Below are 17,657 nucleotides of genomic sequence, written 5' to 3'. Positions count from 1 at the left end.
GTCTGTTATGTGAGAGAATGATCTGTTAAATTCAAATGTAATACTATGGAAAAATTGAAAATTAATGAGAATAATCAATAATTAAAGGAGTATTTGAATTATAATTTTGCTGAAAATTTCATGTCATCTAGGATGGATGTTGGGACACATAATAACATGACGCTAAACATCGGCCAATGAATGTTAACTAACAACCACAAGGTCGCGGGTATGGCTGCACTGTAGGAAAAAATCCTAATATAAAAGTATTTTACTGGAAAAGGCAGAATCCCATGTAAAATTAGCGCAACAAACTCTATTTTCATTACTGAAAATAACTGTATTTTCATGAGAAAGTTATTTTCTGTTATTTTACGGTAGTATTTTGGCGCCCCAGCTGCCGGAATATTACCGTTTTTTTAAGATGTTTTTTTTAACAGTGTGGTCCTCACATTTAAATTGTAATGTCGATGATGAGCCTCTGACAAAACTTGTAGTGCAGTCAGGCAGCATTTTAATCTGTCCATTATTTTTGGTTTAACTCAAATACCTGCAAAACTAATGACATTCCTACCATCTGTACTTCCATCTGCTGTTTGCCTTGCGTGCTGTTTAGCAATGCAAACTGATATGGTAAACATGGTGATCATTACCTGCTAAACACCATGGTTTTGTGAACATGTTTGAATGCTGACAATAGCATTCAGCTTAAAGCAGCAGGCCTGTGGGCTGTTCAATGTCTTCAGAGGGACAAACCGCCCTTGTCACAGAAGAAGGAGGAAACTGTATTAACAGCCATAAGATTTGTCAGAATGAGGATGCAGAAATTTGTTGGCGGCCTACTAACAAGCTGAACATTTGTTATGGTGTGAACAGGGAAAATGACGTCTTGGTTAATGAGTTCAAAGAGGCCACTGACTCAAGCCGTGTCATGCTGGTGACAGTGTGGGCATTCCTGAGGGAAAGAGCAGTACATCAAGGGAAGGACATTAAATGTATAGAGCAATTCAAGCAATTTCTCTGCAATAGAAAACAATGAAGGGCATTTTTATTGCATTTTTAGTCCTGAGGGGACGCTTTGGATATCTTTAGGACTTATCAAGGACATGGCCAGCCAGGGGACCAAAGTTGCAGCTTTTATTTGTCTGGTTGCTTCTATCTGTTTATTGCTTCAGTTAAAGGTTAAATAGCATGATTTTAAAATAAAACTGTTTCCATCCAGGTATTTGTTAGAAGCAAAGCTAGACAGTTTGCAGGAAAGGTATAAGTGGAGTCTGCAAACTGCAGTAAGTCTAACAAGTTCCACTTGGCATTTCAAGACCTTTATCAGCAGCATACACTAGCGTGACTTCAGGGCTGGATTCAACACAAAATGAGGACAAAACCAACTGAGGCAGATCTTGGTGAGTAACAAACTTCTACATATTCATGTGTGATTTTGAATGGGATGGACACGCAACTACCCAGCATGCACCAGCAGCCTAAAAAGAAAATGATTTGGCCAGGGAAGTGTCATCTGGTGAAAAGAGAGCTGCGAAACAAAGCATCTATTCTTGTCCTGATGGAACACACGCTGATTTTGCTGCAGTGTAAATCCCTATTGTGATTGGCTGATGATCAAACACTGTTGAGTTTATTCAAAGGTTACAGGAAATCAGTGTAACTTATTAATGACACAGAGCTTTGCTGTCATCACAGCCTGTCGCAGTAAGCCAGCAAAAACAGCCGATTCTTCTATGTCTATACAGTGAGCTGATTAGTATGCCATCTTGGATGCATTCTGCTACCCCAAGGCTGCGAGATCAGAAAAAGCTTTTTGCTTCAATTTCATTCCAAAGTGTGTGTTCTTGGTTGTGTGCCATTGTTTTTCTGATTTGTATTGGTGGCCACAAGCAAAAGGCCCATTCCTGTTAAAATCTTCAGAGTGCACTACCCAGCCCTGCTCGGTCACATGATGCACTGTTTTTGTGTTGCACATTGTTAAAAATCAAAGCCAGAGCCCGTTAGTCAGTGAGGCTGGGTTGTGATCAAGCTGACAGTCTCACCTAAAGGCTTCGATGAGTCTCTCCACTTTCTGTGCTTCTCCCTGAACACGGACATGGGCCTGGAACTTTCTCAGGGCTTCGTCAAGCTCCATGCCTGAGAAATCCATCTCGTCCACAACACAGCTATAAAGAGACAGAGAGGGAGGGGGGGGAAAGACAAGAAAAAAAGGCAAAATGAAGCTGGGTTTAGTTTCAGTACTTCACTGTAGTGAGAAGGTAACAGAGTGAGTGTGCGAGTGGATCTGAGACAAACTATCTGTACCCAAGTGCTGACGGCAAATCTTGTCATTACAGTCATAGTTCCATTACAGAACCACTGACCTGAATGATGCACATAGAGACAACATGCTTGCACGTGCACACACATATACCCACGTGCTGTGCAAATATCAGTGGAGAAGAAAGAGTCCGAAAATAGTGGGAAAAGAGGGATGAGATGGCAAAAAATGAAAAGAAAAGAGGGAATGGGAAAGAGAGAGGTAACATGAAAGGCTGAGGACAGACTGCGGTAATGGGAGTAGTACGTACAAGATTGCGCATGTACATTTAGGTGCATGGGTGTATTTGTGTCCATACAAGTGTGTCTCTTTGAAAGAAAGTGAGGGTGTGTGCTTAAGTGTGTGTTCAGTGCAGTGACCTATTTCTACAGTCTGTACAACAACATCAGCAGAAAACCTCGCTACGCTGGTTCTCAGTCTGCAGCCTACACTGGGAGGATGCAAAAAGGGGTGAGTGTCAAAGCATTAAGAAAAAGCATGTTTTCATGGATGTCTTCCATTTCCGCAAACTGGTGCCACATGTCAAGTGAGTTTTGCGCGTACGCTCATTTATAAGGTAATTGCTTTCGAAAACCAGCTCAGTTTGAGATAGCTTTTAAAATAACTGAAGTTTGAAAGTCCAAATTTAACAGATGTTTTACTTTATTTACCTCAGTTTCTTAGCCATATAAAGCAACAGTACCATCGGACTTTGTACTATGATGTATGATTGAAACTCTACTAAAGGACCTAAATGAGAATATTAGTGAGATTAGGTTTTCCTGAAAAAGAAAAAGTCTTTAAAGAGGTCCATATGGATGCAAAGTATGTATAGAAATGACTTTTCCTGTGAGAATACTGGCAAGGAGAAGAGAGATAAGCACACATGTGCAGGAGCTTTGATCATCATTAAATTGTTATCATTTGCAGACATTTCTCAAATAAGGTATCACAGTGATTTTCTGCAATATCAACAAGCAGCCAGTTTGTCCTTGAAACCTTTGTAGAGGCAGAAAAAAAAGAAACTACAAAGAACTCAGTGCCTAAAAAAGCCTCTATACAGCCTGATTCTTTCAGGTCTCCTCAAAATAGGGGCACCCTCACAAATAGCGGGGTCAGCTCCTCAGCTACATGTGAATGAGTTTGTTTTTTTCCAAGGTCAGGAAGGAATTCTAATCTTAAAGCCCGATTCAATGAGAAGTGAAACGACTGAAAATGTGAGCATTTACAGTTTTGCAGCAACGAAGCGATCTAAATCTGGTGAAGAGAACCGTGTAATAAGGTTTAAATTTTCAGAATGAATACTGTGTTAAGATTATTAACTCAAATTGAGGAAGTTAAATAGGCAAATAGCAAAAAAAAAAACTTTTTCACTTTATAATGAGTAAATGCTAAATAGACTGGTACTAAACACTCAAAGCTCTACGAGCCTCGTTCACCCAGTCATACAAGCACTTTTTTCTATACCTAAGCACCTCGTCTAACATTCATGGACATGTTCATACTCCCATGGATCCTTCAGGAGCAGCTTGGGGTTCGGTATCTTGCCCAAGGGTACTTCAATAGGCAGACAGCAGTAGCTGAGCTACTGACCCTACAGTTGGTAGATGACCCACTGTACCTCTTAACTCACATCCACTCCTAAACAATGTAGCTGTAAATGTTAATAAGATCTATTGCTGTCAGTCCAGATGCTGGACTGCAGCGCAATTTCTGTTTCACTGATCTAAGGTGCTTGACATAAGATAAGAAAAAAGTGTCAAAGTGAGTGAGAGAATATTTTATGATCGGAAACTCAAAAAGTGAGGTGCACTTAAACCAGTTTTATAAATGTCATTGGTTCATTACTATGGGGATTCCCTTTGTCAAATCTGACAAAATAACCCCCAAAATGTCATCATGTTCATACAAGTTTGTGCACTGACACTATAAATTTGTAAGAAGCCTATATTTCTAACTGGAAGTACAACGTTTGAATGATCAGAATATAAGAAAAGGGGTGCCTTATTATCACCATAAAGTCAGTTATATCTTTTCCTAATCAAATAAACCTAAATGATGACTGATGACAGAGAAATGACATGAACTCACTCAAGGACGTCTCTGTTGAACTGCAGTTTGCTGTTCCCCAGAAACTCCCCAATCATCTGCCGACTTAGGCCCTTCCTCTGCAGCAGAAAGTGAGCCACTCCGATGGCCGTGTCTGGGACGAAACCACGCGTAATCAGGAAGTGGATGCCTCTCTCTGGATTCCTGTCCGCACATAACAAATAGAGAAAAGCACATAGCGTTAGAGGGAATGGTGCGTGTAAGAAGTTTTGTGCATTCAAGCAGAGAGGTGTGTTGAGCTGAGCGCGAAACAAAATCTCTTACACTATATTTAAGAGAAAGGGTGCCTAATATGTGTATGTGTGTGTGTGTGTGTGTGTGTGTGTGTGTGTGTGTGTCAGAGGAGGCACTAGGAAAAGGAGGGATAAGAGAGGCGCATCCGTGCGCAAAAGCTGTTAGCTGTGGACTTTAGAAAGAGACCAAGTGTTACTGATGCATATGGGTTAATTTACATTAATTTGTATTAGCTAATAATAAGTGCAGTCCAACCGTGGACACTATTTATAGGAACTCTGTGGCTCTCGCATTGTTCATGACCTCCTTGACTGCCTCTAATGTTCCACTGCATTTATTTGCATCTGTCTCTTTCTCTCATTCCCATTCCTGCCTTCCTCTTGATGTCTTTTTTTTGCCATGGACATCAGATCATCAGAAGATAACACTGAACAGGCAGCTCCTCCCAACAATCACAAACGCTAATGAGCAGCTGCCTAAAGCGGTTTTGCATGGCTGTTGGAGATGTGTTTGACACAAACAGCAGTAAGAGTACTTTGAACCCTGAGCCAGAGGGTGCAGAAATATTTATTATATATTTTCTGAGAGAGTGCTCGGTGTGTGTGTGTGTGTGTGTGGTGGTCTACTCACACATTGAAGAGGTTGAGTCCTATACGATAGAGGCGTTTGCGGTGTGTGTCAGTAGACAGGGTGGGTGAGCGGCAAGAGGCTGGATCCTGGCAGCGGTCCCTCGGCAGAGAGACGACCAGAGCCTGCAGGGCCTCGGGGCTCGGCCCCCCGGAGATCTGCTGGGGATGAGTGTAGTGGTACTGCTGGTACTGGGTATAAATCTGGGCAGGCTGTTGGTTAGTCTGGGCTGAGGTGGAGATGGAAGTGGAAGTAGAGGTAGAAGTGGAGGAGGATCCCAGTCTGTCTGTGCTGTTCTCCCCTTCCATTCCTCCTCCCCCTGCAGTTGGCACTGCTGAACCCCTCCTGGATCCTAGATCAACCATTTCCAGCTCTTCACTAGGCGGAGGTGCAGGAAACTCTGGCTCCTCCACTGACTGGTTGTCTCCTCCCCCAGCCATTCCACTCACAGAAGTCTTCCTGCTACCTGGCTGTCCCCCACCTGCATTGCCCAAAGAGGTGGTGGTGGTTGTGGTGGTGGCAGAGGAGATGGTATAGGAGCTATTGCTGTCAATATGAACTGTAACATCCCTGAACGCCATGAGCAGCGAGCTGGCACTACGTGGCAGACAAGCACTCTCAGCAGCTGCACGAAGCGCCCCGGGGTCCATCAGCAGTCCCTTGCCCTCTCCACCCTCAGACAAGCTCCAGCCACGAAGGGCCTCATCAATTGACTGCGCCAAGGAGTGCAGCTGCAAGTATGATCACAAAAAAATATAAAAATTCACATCACAACTTGTGATTTAATCAGGTCAAGGGCCATGACTCATGTATGTAAAAGCTTATGATAGTCGCAGGGTTGCTCATTAGTGGCTTTTAGTAAGACTAGTGGAACTAAATTAACAATGACAGCAGCTGGACTACTGAGTGGGCCACTGGCATTAAGATGAAACTCATTTCAATCAAGTCACTAGAGCCAGTCAGTGTAGTTTAGCTAAGTAAGATAAAGTGTATATGCAAGGACACTGAGGGTCAGCTCTGTTCTTGGATAAGTAGTGCAAGATTTAAAGAGAATTTAAAGATAAGTTCAGTCAGGGTAAGAAAATATTGTCACGGAGATCAGTAGATTTATGATGGGACAGACTGATACTGACAGCGTGCCTCACGAATATGGTAAAATCTTATTTAACATGACTACACGCTCGTAGGGCTTCTTGGCTTTAATGAAGTCATAATGCCATGCAGACATTTGCTGATTTGCATTAAAACACAAAGTAAGTCAGAGAATAATAAGAATGTCATCAGTTTTGCAGATGTTTCATCATAAACCTCAGTATCAGACACATTCACATCTTGACCTGAGGACATCAAAGAATGATCAAAGTTATAAAAGATCCCGAGGAGATTATGAATGTCTACACCAAATTTTCTGCCAATACATTTACTAGAAAATGACACAAAAGTCAAGACGTTGTTAAAAATGTATCTTCTGAATGATGAGGACATGGTGTATCTATCGGATTTAATAGTAATATGCTCTGCACCTGTCAAAATATTTGACTAGAGGGTTAAAGAAGTCACTGGGATTCACAGTCATGGAAAGGTCAATGTCAAAAATGTACCAAAAATTTTTATAATTCATTCAGTGGTTTTCCAGATATTTCTATCTGGAGTTTATAAAAAGTTTATAAAACATTCATAAAATCATACAGTTTTGCATTCCTACAACACAAGATTAAAACAAAAAACAAAAACCTCACTTGTTCAGAGAAGCAGTCTTCCAGTTGTGTGAGTGAGGGTCCTGGGGTTTGAGGTGTGGGTGGTGCTGGGCCTGGTCCAGGTCCTGGGCCTGAGCCTGGGGCAGGAGTTGGGGGAGGTGCCGGGGCTGACGCAGGAGACGATGGGGGCAGAGACGTGGAGCGGCAAGGGGGTGGAGGGGGGGTTTTAGAGCGTAAAGGTATCTGTCCTCCTCCAGGATGCAGAGTGTAGCTGTGTCTCTGAGCTGCGTTCCGGTTTCTGCCCGAAGGGCTGGGATGCCGTAGAGAGATCCGACGAGGAAGCTTACTTTCTGACAATGAGTTGCGGATCTTCTGGAAGTTTTTGCTGAGCTGGTACTGACGGAAGGCTGTCTGGATACGACGGGCTGCCCGCCTTGCTATGAGATGGCCTCCATACTTCTGCTCCAACTCTTCTATCTGGGAAAAGGGAGAGAGCGAGTATATTAAATTTGTTGACAGGACTCTGAGACTTTAAGACATTTCAGGAATAATACTGCAAAGCACACAAAATCTAATGAAAGATACTTATTCATCCAGCAGTAAGCAAACATGTTACAATTTTGCGCCAATGCCTGCAAAAGATCAAAAGAGCTGACTTGAATCATGAAATTCCCACTCACACCCTTCTTAAGCCTTGATTATACTTTCCACTAGTCCATGAGTCTGCAAGCGCCCGCTTGGGTCTTACTTATCAGTCCACTCTTTTTAAAACTGGTGGGTGTTTGTGTTATTAGAACCAAAGTAAACATCATCTATCATCATTCAGCTGCTAATACTGGCTGAAGGGGCATGAAAAAGAGGATGGATGGGCTGTGACAAAGGTGCTGTTGAGAAAATGAATAGAAAAGTAAACACCCGCACAAGCTTATTTCTGTTCCATTTGTTGGCAGAGCAGCTCAGCTTAAAATCTCACTGTCCTCCACAATTTTTTGCCCTCTTACATTTTCGGCGAGAGGGAATCGAAGGAGAAGTGGGAGGCAGGGGGAGAAGAGACAAAAAGGAAGGGAAAAAGGAGGACAGCCACTCATTTGTGTGTGTTTCTGTGTGTGCGTGGATTTGATCATACCAAAAGTACACACAGACACGCTCATATAAGTGAATCCATGCAACAGCGCTAGCAGTAACAGCGGACCCTTCAGCAGTTTCCTATGAGGAATAAAGACATCTCCAGCCGCCAGAAGCAGTTATTAGCTGTTACCATGACAACTTAGCATCGTTCATGCTCCTGTCTCTGTGGCAGTGGTATCCTGGGTGCTCTTTTTTCATGTGAACATAGACAGAAATAGATCTGAATGGGAATCTGTTTTTATTTTTTTGTCACCCAACTCTGTGTCAAGTGAGCAACCTTCACATGCACACCTTCTCGTGCAAAGACAGGTAGAGCAACCAGCTCTGCCTCAGCACCCAAAATATGCTCATGAGCCCACATACACCTGCTAAAAGACATACCTGTTTGTTTTTATTCTCCAGGGTGCTCTCGTACTCACTGGGTCCCTCCCTTTTGGTACCCTCTGTTTCCTGTCTGTCCCCAGAGGAGGTGCCATCCTCCAGGCTCAGCATCTGTCCACTGACACAGAAATAAGAGCGGAAAGATATCAGTCCTTCTGACGGAGTAAAACTCTGATGTCAGTGGCTGGTCATCAAGTATGTGAAATGTAAAGAGACTTATAAGGGGAGCAGCACGCAGACAGTGATGTGTAGCTGTGGCGGCCCAGGGTGAGGTTGACTGGCTTTATGTGCCCAGTCCTATTTGGTCAGATTTGTGGCTCGAGTGCAAGTTGCAAGTGTGCAACTCTGAATATGTAACAGTGTAAAACTTTGTAAAAATTATAATCTCCACCTCTTATTTGCTGTTTCAAACATAAAACTCAGCTTTTTCTTATTGTGTTCTGCAGAAAAGAAACAGCACATCAGCTGTTTGTCAATGTGATGAAAAAAATGTTTTTAAAAATCATAATTTCTTGGACCCATAAATGACTCATTAAATGAACAATCCACAAGCAATATTCATTTCTATCACAATAATACAACACAGAGAAAATGCACAAGTCCTCACACTATGACAAACAGTGAAAGCATTTTATTTTTCCATTAATAGCCAAAATAACCTAAATTACTATTCAGTTAATATTGATTCATTTCCCTTTAGTGTGCTGATCCAGTTGTTCCCAACCCTTTTTGCTTGTGAGCCGGTAATGTGAATCAATATCTTCTTGTGATCCATCATCGCAGGATGCTTGTCTATAAACTGTGAGCAGTCAAAGACTGATTCTTTATTCTCTGACTCTCTCTTAAGGAGGTAAGAATCAGCTGTAATAGAAGTGAACGTTTTCCTATATTCCTCAGTGGTGACTAGCTCACACTTGACCAGTAACTGGTTTATCAATAGATTGTTCCTCCTATTCAATCGGTAAATTAAAATGTTATATATAAAGCATAAATGATCACCTCTTTGCGGTTAGCTCGCACTGTAGTGTTATATAAATGGAAGATTGTTTAGTTTAGTTTAGACATGCAGCCACTCTCATATTTGCCCTCCTTATAAGTCTTCTTGATGACCATCTGACAAAATATTCAGCAATTCTCCGCTCATGCATATTTACCAAACATCTGTCCATCTCTCCAGGCCTCCTTCTATTACTATGTGAAAAGTTTGAATGTTTCTTTTTATTTGTTGATGTTCATTACATCTTGTGTACTGAGATCTGAGGGACATATTTTGTCAAGTTTGCTCAGATTTGTTCCAGAGTATTGCATGAACGACTGACACCACCACTTCACTTCCCTTTTCCCTTCAGATCCGTCTTAATTATTCGTGGCATAGCTTCAAAAAGGTGCTGGAAACATTCCTCTGAGATTTTGGTCCATATTGACATGACAGCATCACACGCCCGTTTCAGATTCGTTGGCTGCACATCCTCTATCAGATTGAGATCCGAGGACTCTGGAGACCATTGTCATGTTGAGTTTTGTGACATGGTACATTATCCTGCTGGAATGGTAAATGGCCTGCATTTGTATAGCGCTTTTCTAGTCCCTAAGGACCCCAAAGCGCTTCACACTACATTCAGTCATTCACCCATTCACACACACATTCACACACACATTCACACACACATTCACACACTGGCGATGGCAAGCTACATTGTAGCCTCAGCTGCCCTGGGGCGCACTGACAGAGGCGAGGCTGCAGGACACTGGTGCCACCGAGCCCTCTGACCACCACCAGTAGGCAAACATGAGGTTAGTATCTTGCCCAAGGATATTTGGCATGCAGCCAGGAGGCAGCCTGGGATCGAACCACCGACCTTCTGATTAGTGGCTGACCTGCTCCATCCTATCCATCCTGAAGATGGATACGGTTTGGTCATAAAGGGATGGACATGGACAGCAACAATACTCAATACTGTGACATTTAAACAATGCTCAAGTGGCACTAAGAGGCTCAGTGTACCAAGAAATTATTGATTATACCATCAACAACAACCTGAACTGTTAATAAAAGGCAGGGTGGTCTCCATTTTCTGTTCCAAGCTGACAGGAGAGGAGTCTGGTGTGGTCTTCTGCTGCTATAAGCCTGTCCAGAGATGCTCTTCTGCATTCTCTGAGTTACTGATGCCTCTTGTAATAATCGTCTGACCTCTGATTACAACAAGGCATTTTTGTCATGGAATGTTTTCTCTTTTTCAGATCGTTTTCTGTTTTCTGACATAATCAGGCCAGTCTGGTACAAACAACCACGATGCTCAGGTTAAACTTCAGCAGGTTCTCTTGACCATGTTTACATGCATTAAATTGCTGCATTGTAATTGACTGATTAGATAATTACTAAAACCAATAAAGTAGCAGGTGAGAATGTGTATTGATTATGAAAAGAAACTACAGGTGAAGGCATTTTTTTTTCATACGGAGGTCAATTTTGATATTTTGGGTTATTTTATTTCCATAAGATGTCTTTTTCCAGACCAGTCATGAGAAAATGTCCAAAATACACAAACAGGCATTTTAAGACACTTTGTCTACATATTCATAGAAAATACTGTTTGGAATTTAGCAGCACCATTTCTTTATAATAATTTTTTTCTCATAGTCAAAACCAGAAACCTCCTTGAATGTGTGCGCATGATGTTGTGTGCTTGTTCACTCTTTCTTCCTCCCAGATAAGGCTTACTCTAATAATTTTTACACGAAGAGGACCAGTGCTAAACGGGACCAGGGAGCACAAAAAGCCCGCTCATGGTTAAATAATGACTGCATCACTAAATTTCCTCTTTGTTTTCTTTGATTGCTGTGAAAGCAACTATTCTGAGTACCGAGCTAAAAGTCACAGATAGGGCCAGAGACGCTCGCTCTTATCATTAAATGAGATAAAGTTAGCGAAAATAGATGGAAAAAGAGAGCGTGGGACCAGAGGAAAGAGTGCGATAGGAAAATAGAGAGGAAACAGGAAGGTTGAGACTGTGTGTTGGGGTGTGCATGCTGGAGGCTGTCTATATCAAAAACTCTATTAAAACACTGCCATGCCCCAGTGCTGCATCAGAATACATTAGAGTACATTAGAATACATTAGAGGATTTAAAAGCAAGAGTCAGCTATTAATGCATCTGGACAGCAAAAGCCTCTGTAATGATATGGGCACTATACTCCCTCTCTTCCTCTCGTACACGCTCGCAAATATAGACTCCTGCCTTTGCTTTTGTGTGACAAGGTGGCGAGATTTGAACATCTGTCAAAACGCATTGCTCACAGTCCCAGGGAGACCTAAAGTACTGTACAGCCAGGGGAGAACTCGCTCACACGCGAAAAGGCTGAGTAAAGGAGAAAAGGCACGCCAGTTTAAGCTAGAGGCAGATCTCGTAGCATCTCTTGGGAGGTTTGTGTGTTCTGATGGATTCAGCGAACATCAGCGCGTAGACGTGGGTGCAGGTTAGCAGCCACCGAGAGCACAAAACTTTGTGTAACGATGATAATAATGAGCTACGGTGTTACACATCTCCGCTACATCTCATCATCATCTCAGCTGGCTGTCCACTGCCGCTGTGCCATTAGCCCATCCAATCAGGGATATGTGGGTGTAGGAGTAAAGTCATCAGATCAGAGAGAAGAGAGGGATTCCAGACAGACAGATGGTGATATTAATAAAAGCAGAATAAGTGAGAGACTTGATAAGGAGGGATGAGATAGAAATAATTGCAGTGAGCTGATTAGAAGAGTCTTCCAACAGACAGATAAATAATGAGAAGAAATAAACAACACAGGGAGGAAAACTACGCCATAGCAGATGAAGAGACTGGAGGAAAAGAAATAGACCGGGAACAACTGGATTTAGAAACAGAGCACAGAGGATTAGAAGATGGGAGACATTCGGGAGGAGGGTGGAAAAACAATAATCATTGAGAAACATGACAAAATCAGCTTTTCACAGTTTTAACGGCTCATTCAAAAATCCAAGTGAAATGTCATGCATTCCCACACATCCTCATACACAATACTTTCTACATACTCACAAACAACTCACATCACAAACAGACAGCACTGCCCACGCACAGTCACACGGTAAAAGTCACTACAGTAGATTCTCCAGTTACTATGGTAGTGGCGAGGGTTGCGTCAGAGTTGCCATAGGCGCTTTCATAGTGGGAATATCAGTTCGGTTACCCACACTTCCCATTTATATGCCTATGAATATGTGAGTTACCCTTGAGGCTGTCAGAGGTGTAGTTTAGTCACAGAACATTTAACTATCTTTATGAAATCCATGCACAATAGGTCTATAAATGCACCAATTCACACTCACATGTGGTTCAATAAAGAGCAAGCAGGCTATCAGGCATGCTTAAAGGCCTGGGTGTTGAAATGGCTCAGCTGGCACTAATGCACAGAGTGTATGTATGCAGACTGGATGTTTTACATTGTTGCAAGAGCACACTGTGAGAGAAAAAAAAAGTCCATTAAAGTATCTTTGGCTTACCTGGACGAGCCAGTGGTCTCAGTCTCTGGATGCTCAGGGGCGGGGCAGCAAAACTGATGCAGCACAGTCTCGCTCCTGCAGCAGAAGAGACAGGTGAGGAAAGCAGTGGGGTGGATAGACTTGAAGGGAAAGCCTGTCTTTCAGGTTGTTATTGGTTCAGTTGTTGGATTGCCTTGTGCTAATACGCTTCTCTGCGCCCATTCCCGACATCACAAAAGATCCTGAAGAAGTGCTTCTTGGATGCTGGATTATTGTAACATTGCATTACACAACTTGCCACTGATCCCGGGGTAAATACCCTATGTAGGTCAATTCAAGGCTGAGAAAGCTTAGATAGAGTGGGAGCACTTATGTGTTTGTGTATCCGGATGTGCTCGTCCTCTCCCCTCCTCTCCAATTCAGCAGATCAGTGGTGATTTAGCAGAATTCCCCTATCCCAATCTGGACAGATGGTTATTCTGGCTCTGCTTCCTGTGTTTTTCTTAAGTTCTCATTTTCATTTCTCTCTCATACATTTTGCATTTACATTCATATTTTAAGCACTTTGCTAGTCCTTTTATCTGGGGCAGATTACAACCGAGGAGAACAACGGACAAAAAAATCCCATGCATCACGTGGAAGCTGTTGCCGTTCGACCTTTTCACCTTCCGAATGCTGGACACCTTCCACTACCAGAGGCTTGAAAATTAGCATGATCATCACTGTCCATCCAGCTAAGTTTTTGTGAGGTCTTGGTGTAGTATTGGTCTTTTCATGCTGAGCTGAAAGGATTCGGCTGACAGTGAATTTCTTGGCTACGCTACAGCAAGTCTTCTGACCTGGGCGCAGCATATTGCTCATGACACAGACCCACAGTGACAGGCAGTCAGAGTCAGTGCAAGACTAGGAATGACAGTCTGAGCTATAAAAAGCTATCGTTTCACAGCAACTTCCACAGACTTAAAGGGACACTGTGGGGTTTTTTGTCTTCATTTTTTTAAAAGATGCATGGCAAAAATTATTCATATTTATTTGGTATGAATAATACTGCTTCATCTGTTGTAACACCTAAGCCCCCCAGTGACACCTCTGACACAAAGAACTGCTTTTTGTGGAATTTATAGACTAGTTATTATACCTGGATTCATCTTTTTTGGGTTTTGTTTTGCAGGTTTTGCAGTAATTTTCACACTCTTCTGTTAACAGCTTGATCCCAGGAGGTTCAAAAAATTTCCAAAACAATCATGTTAGATCTGAATATTAATTTTTCCATTGTAGTTGTTGTCTTTGTTGTGCCGTTGATCCGCTTTAAACATCAGGTAAAGCGGGGCAATAAAGGGAATATATCAAGCTAAGAGGACTTTCTGAAATCACTGCTAAAAACATAAACTGCTCTGTCATACATCTGAAACAAGTAATTTTCAAACATGCTTGTCAAAGAATATTCCCTTTCCCCCCTTTTTTTTAGTACGCAGATAGATGTTTAATAAACAGTAACACGGTCCCCCTCTAGTTTTCCTGCAGGTTAAAACAAGTCTACACACTTGAATAAATCTTACTTTTTAACACCTGATCTACTCTATATAGCCACAAACCTTTTTGTAGTGTGAGACGTTTCCATGTTTTTAAAGTAATTTGATCTGCTTTTTATTAATTTTACACTTGATGAGGTTTTGATGTTGTAAATTGTCATTTAAAAAGCCAATTTCTTAGTATTTCTTAATCTTAGTAAGCACTCAAAATGCTTTGCATTAAAAATCTGATTCAAATCTGTTTATACTGTAGACTGTATTATTCTGCAGGTACGATGCTTTATCAGTTATGGATGTAAACGGGTCGTATGTGGGATTTAGTGTCTTGCTCAAAGGCTCTTCAGTGCGTGAACTGGAGGAGCCAGGAATCGATCGCTTGCTCAACAACTGAAGGAGTTTAAACATCCCCGTAAGCCTGTAAACTACATTCCCTGTGCCATTCACCGTCTATTTTGGTTTTGGATGAGATGATGCCAAAATATACTTTGTCTAATGCACATCTGACTGACAGGTGAGCAGAAAAATGAAATTGTGTGAAAGCTCAGAGTTTATGGAAGACACAGCTCAGTCACGGATCTTTGTCATCAAATATAAAAGAGTGTCTTTACACTAAATTGCAGGGTGAAACTATTTCTGAGGCCACAACCTCGATGAAATGGAGAGCCATATGACTGATACTGTTACCACATCAGCAATTGAAAGAAAACGTGGAACACTTTTTACATTTTGGAAAGTAAATTAATTCGCTTTCATCAAGTTTAGAAGAGGAGACGCACAGCACGAAGCCACATCTCGAGAAGAGTTTAAAGTTACGACTAGATTGCAGAGGGGTTGCTGACCATGGTATTTTTTTGTCCCAGACTACTTGCTTTGAGTCCAGTGAATTAATTCATCTGGCCGAGAAATACTACAGTGTAAAACTACAAATTTTCTTGCTTGCACTTTGGGGTTTGCACAGATTAAATAAAGCAATATGACATTTTAATTTAGGAACTTTAAAATATGCAGGGGGGTGGGTTCGCTTTTTCACTTTTATTTTTCATCTACTCCTGCTAGGCTATAGCTTCGTGTTTAACGTATCAAAATGATAAGATAAAGATCATTCATCCTCTAACTCTCCAAAGGAAAGCAAATACAATATAGCCTATTTTTAACTATACTGGTTTAAATAGGAGCTGACTGTTCAGGCAGTTGTTGTAAGACCTCAACTCCCAAAGTCAACTCCAGTTTGTCCATCATGATGAGAGTTGGAAGTTTTTGTCAGGCTAATATAAAACAGTTCAGCTCTGCTCAGTTTTATTTGGTCATACAGGGAAGAAGAGGCCAGCCTGAGCAGACACACATACCCATATACACACTCGCACACAAACACTCAGCGGGTCCATCTGTCTGTACAAGGCACACACGTAACGGGCATTCGTCTGCAACAACACTTACAAAGAGAACAGGTGAATATTTTAACAGGACATGCCTCCTGCTGTTGGCCTCTGGCTCTCTCTCTTTCTCTCTCTGTTAGCTCTGTCCTCTCTCTTGCACCTCCCCTCTCCTCTTCCCTGTTTTGTAAGAGCACTTAAAACGCAATGCCTTTCATCAGCCAGTACCCAGTACAAAGTGTAAGGCGAGAGGAGCGATGGAGGAGGGTTGGCATGCAACAAGATCAGCTCCATTTGGACTCAAAAACATTACCAGTTCTTTGTATGCACATTTCATGCCGCCACAGGATAGCAAAGTGTTGTTCAGCTTTTGCATTTGTTTGCCAGACGGATAGATCGTGGAGACAGCTCTTTTTTTCTGTGTGTGTTTTACTCTCTCTTTGTACCTGTCTCAATTTTTGTACAATGAATGTGCTTCTCTTTGCCTCCTCTTCCTCTTTTAACCCCCCTCCCCTCTCTTTCAGCGGTCCATTCACAGTGTCAGCCTCAAGCTCCTTCCTCTAGACACCTCCAAGGGCTCCATCAAAGACAACAACTGGGCATGCATGTCTCTCTTTCTCTTTATATCTCTCTGCCTTTCCCTCTCCTGAGAATGGCTGATTACTGTTCGCTCCATGGGCTAAGTGGGGCAGATAGAAGGCTCAGCTGGAAAGAAAGACTGAGAATGAGTGGAGGAGAGGATCCTGCCTCTTCCCCATAGGCATATCCATTGGTTTCTGCAACAATGACAATGCAAACATAAATACACTCACAGCCAACCCAATGTAGAACTCTAGTCCACATGTCTCTGTTTGTCACAAAAGTCGATAGTGAGTTAAAATAAATCTTCAAATTAACTGATAGAGTGGGATGTGTGAACGAAGGCATGCCAGCACATATGCATATGCACAATCACACAACTTATACAGGTTAATTAGCTGGCAACAGGACTAATGGAGCAGAGATCTGATTTCCAGTTAGCTGCAGACAGGATGGAGCAGGGAGGTGAAAAGCTTTTCTCCTCCTCTCCTGCTTGGCTTGCCAAAAGCAAAAGTAGACATTAGGTGTTAGGCTACTGGTCTAATCCAAAAGACTTAAAATCACTGAGGGAGCAGAGGCGTAAGGTTGCATTCAAGGACATACATCAGTACCCACAGGAGCAAGAGGGCTATTTAGCCAACTGCTCTGCAGCAGCCTGCTCATCTGGGGCATGTTCTGCTCCAAGCTCTGAGCTCTTTTAATAACAAAAAATTATTGTTATTGTAATTTCTTCCCCTCTTCTTAATTATAATTAAGAATCTGTGTAATACTGTTTCTTGAGCAATAAATTGTCGTTGCAGAGTAAGACGTTCAGGAACAACTTGGGGTCAACGCAGTGCAACAGGGTCCAGAGGAGCAACAGGGACTCTGCACACACACACTCATGCACTTGGAGCTGCGACTGTAAGATGCATGATCATGTGTACTTTTGGATTAATATCACTAATGTTAATATGTGCTCCTCTGCACCTCTCATCACAACTTCATTCTGTGTTGCTCCCCTCAGTGGGGGTGGAGTCCCAGAGAGACCAATAAGGGCTCCTGCTGATAGAAAACTTATGAACAGAAAGAACACCACACACACTCTGGCAAAGAGAGAAACATGGGTCTTCCCTCATTAGGGTGATATTCTGTGAAGCTCTGGTGACAAGCAGGAGGCGGTACTGTGTGTGTGTGTGTGTGTGTGTGTGTGTGTGTGTGTGTGTGTGTGTGTGT

At 42.3% G+C, this 17,657-nt stretch overlaps 1 protein-coding gene across 1 annotated transcript in view; it reads right to left on the bottom strand.

Annotated features, from left to right (window-relative positions):
- Positions 1-1,784: 1,784 nt before the first annotated feature.
- The window catches only part of LOC102201990 (IQ motif and SEC7 domain-containing protein 3-like), a 17,465-nt gene continuing 1,592 nt past the window's right edge, over positions 1,785-17,657 (bottom strand). Inside the window, exons 2-7 of the mRNA XM_005755277.1 lie at positions 12,980-13,054; positions 8,458-8,575; positions 6,991-7,425; positions 5,255-5,982; positions 4,373-4,534; positions 1,785-2,147 (exon numbers count right to left, since the gene is read on the bottom strand). Coding sequence (XP_005755334.1) covers positions 2,021-2,147; positions 4,373-4,534; positions 5,255-5,982; positions 6,991-7,425; positions 8,458-8,575; positions 12,980-13,054 — 1,645 coding nt within the window. The 3' untranslated portion in view covers positions 1,785-2,020. The remainder of the gene's footprint in view (positions 2,148-4,372; positions 4,535-5,254; positions 5,983-6,990; positions 7,426-8,457; positions 8,576-12,979; positions 13,055-17,657) is intronic.

Source organism: Pundamilia nyererei, unplaced genomic scaffold (genome assembly GCF_000239375.1).
Source record: "Pundamilia nyererei isolate P.nyererei 1_Seehausen unplaced genomic scaffold, PunNye1.0 scaffold01131, whole genome shotgun sequence".
In the NCBI taxonomy this organism is placed as follows: domain Eukaryota; kingdom Metazoa; phylum Chordata; class Actinopteri; order Cichliformes; family Cichlidae; genus Pundamilia; species Pundamilia nyererei.
This window is presented reverse-complemented; position numbering and strand designations above follow the sequence as displayed.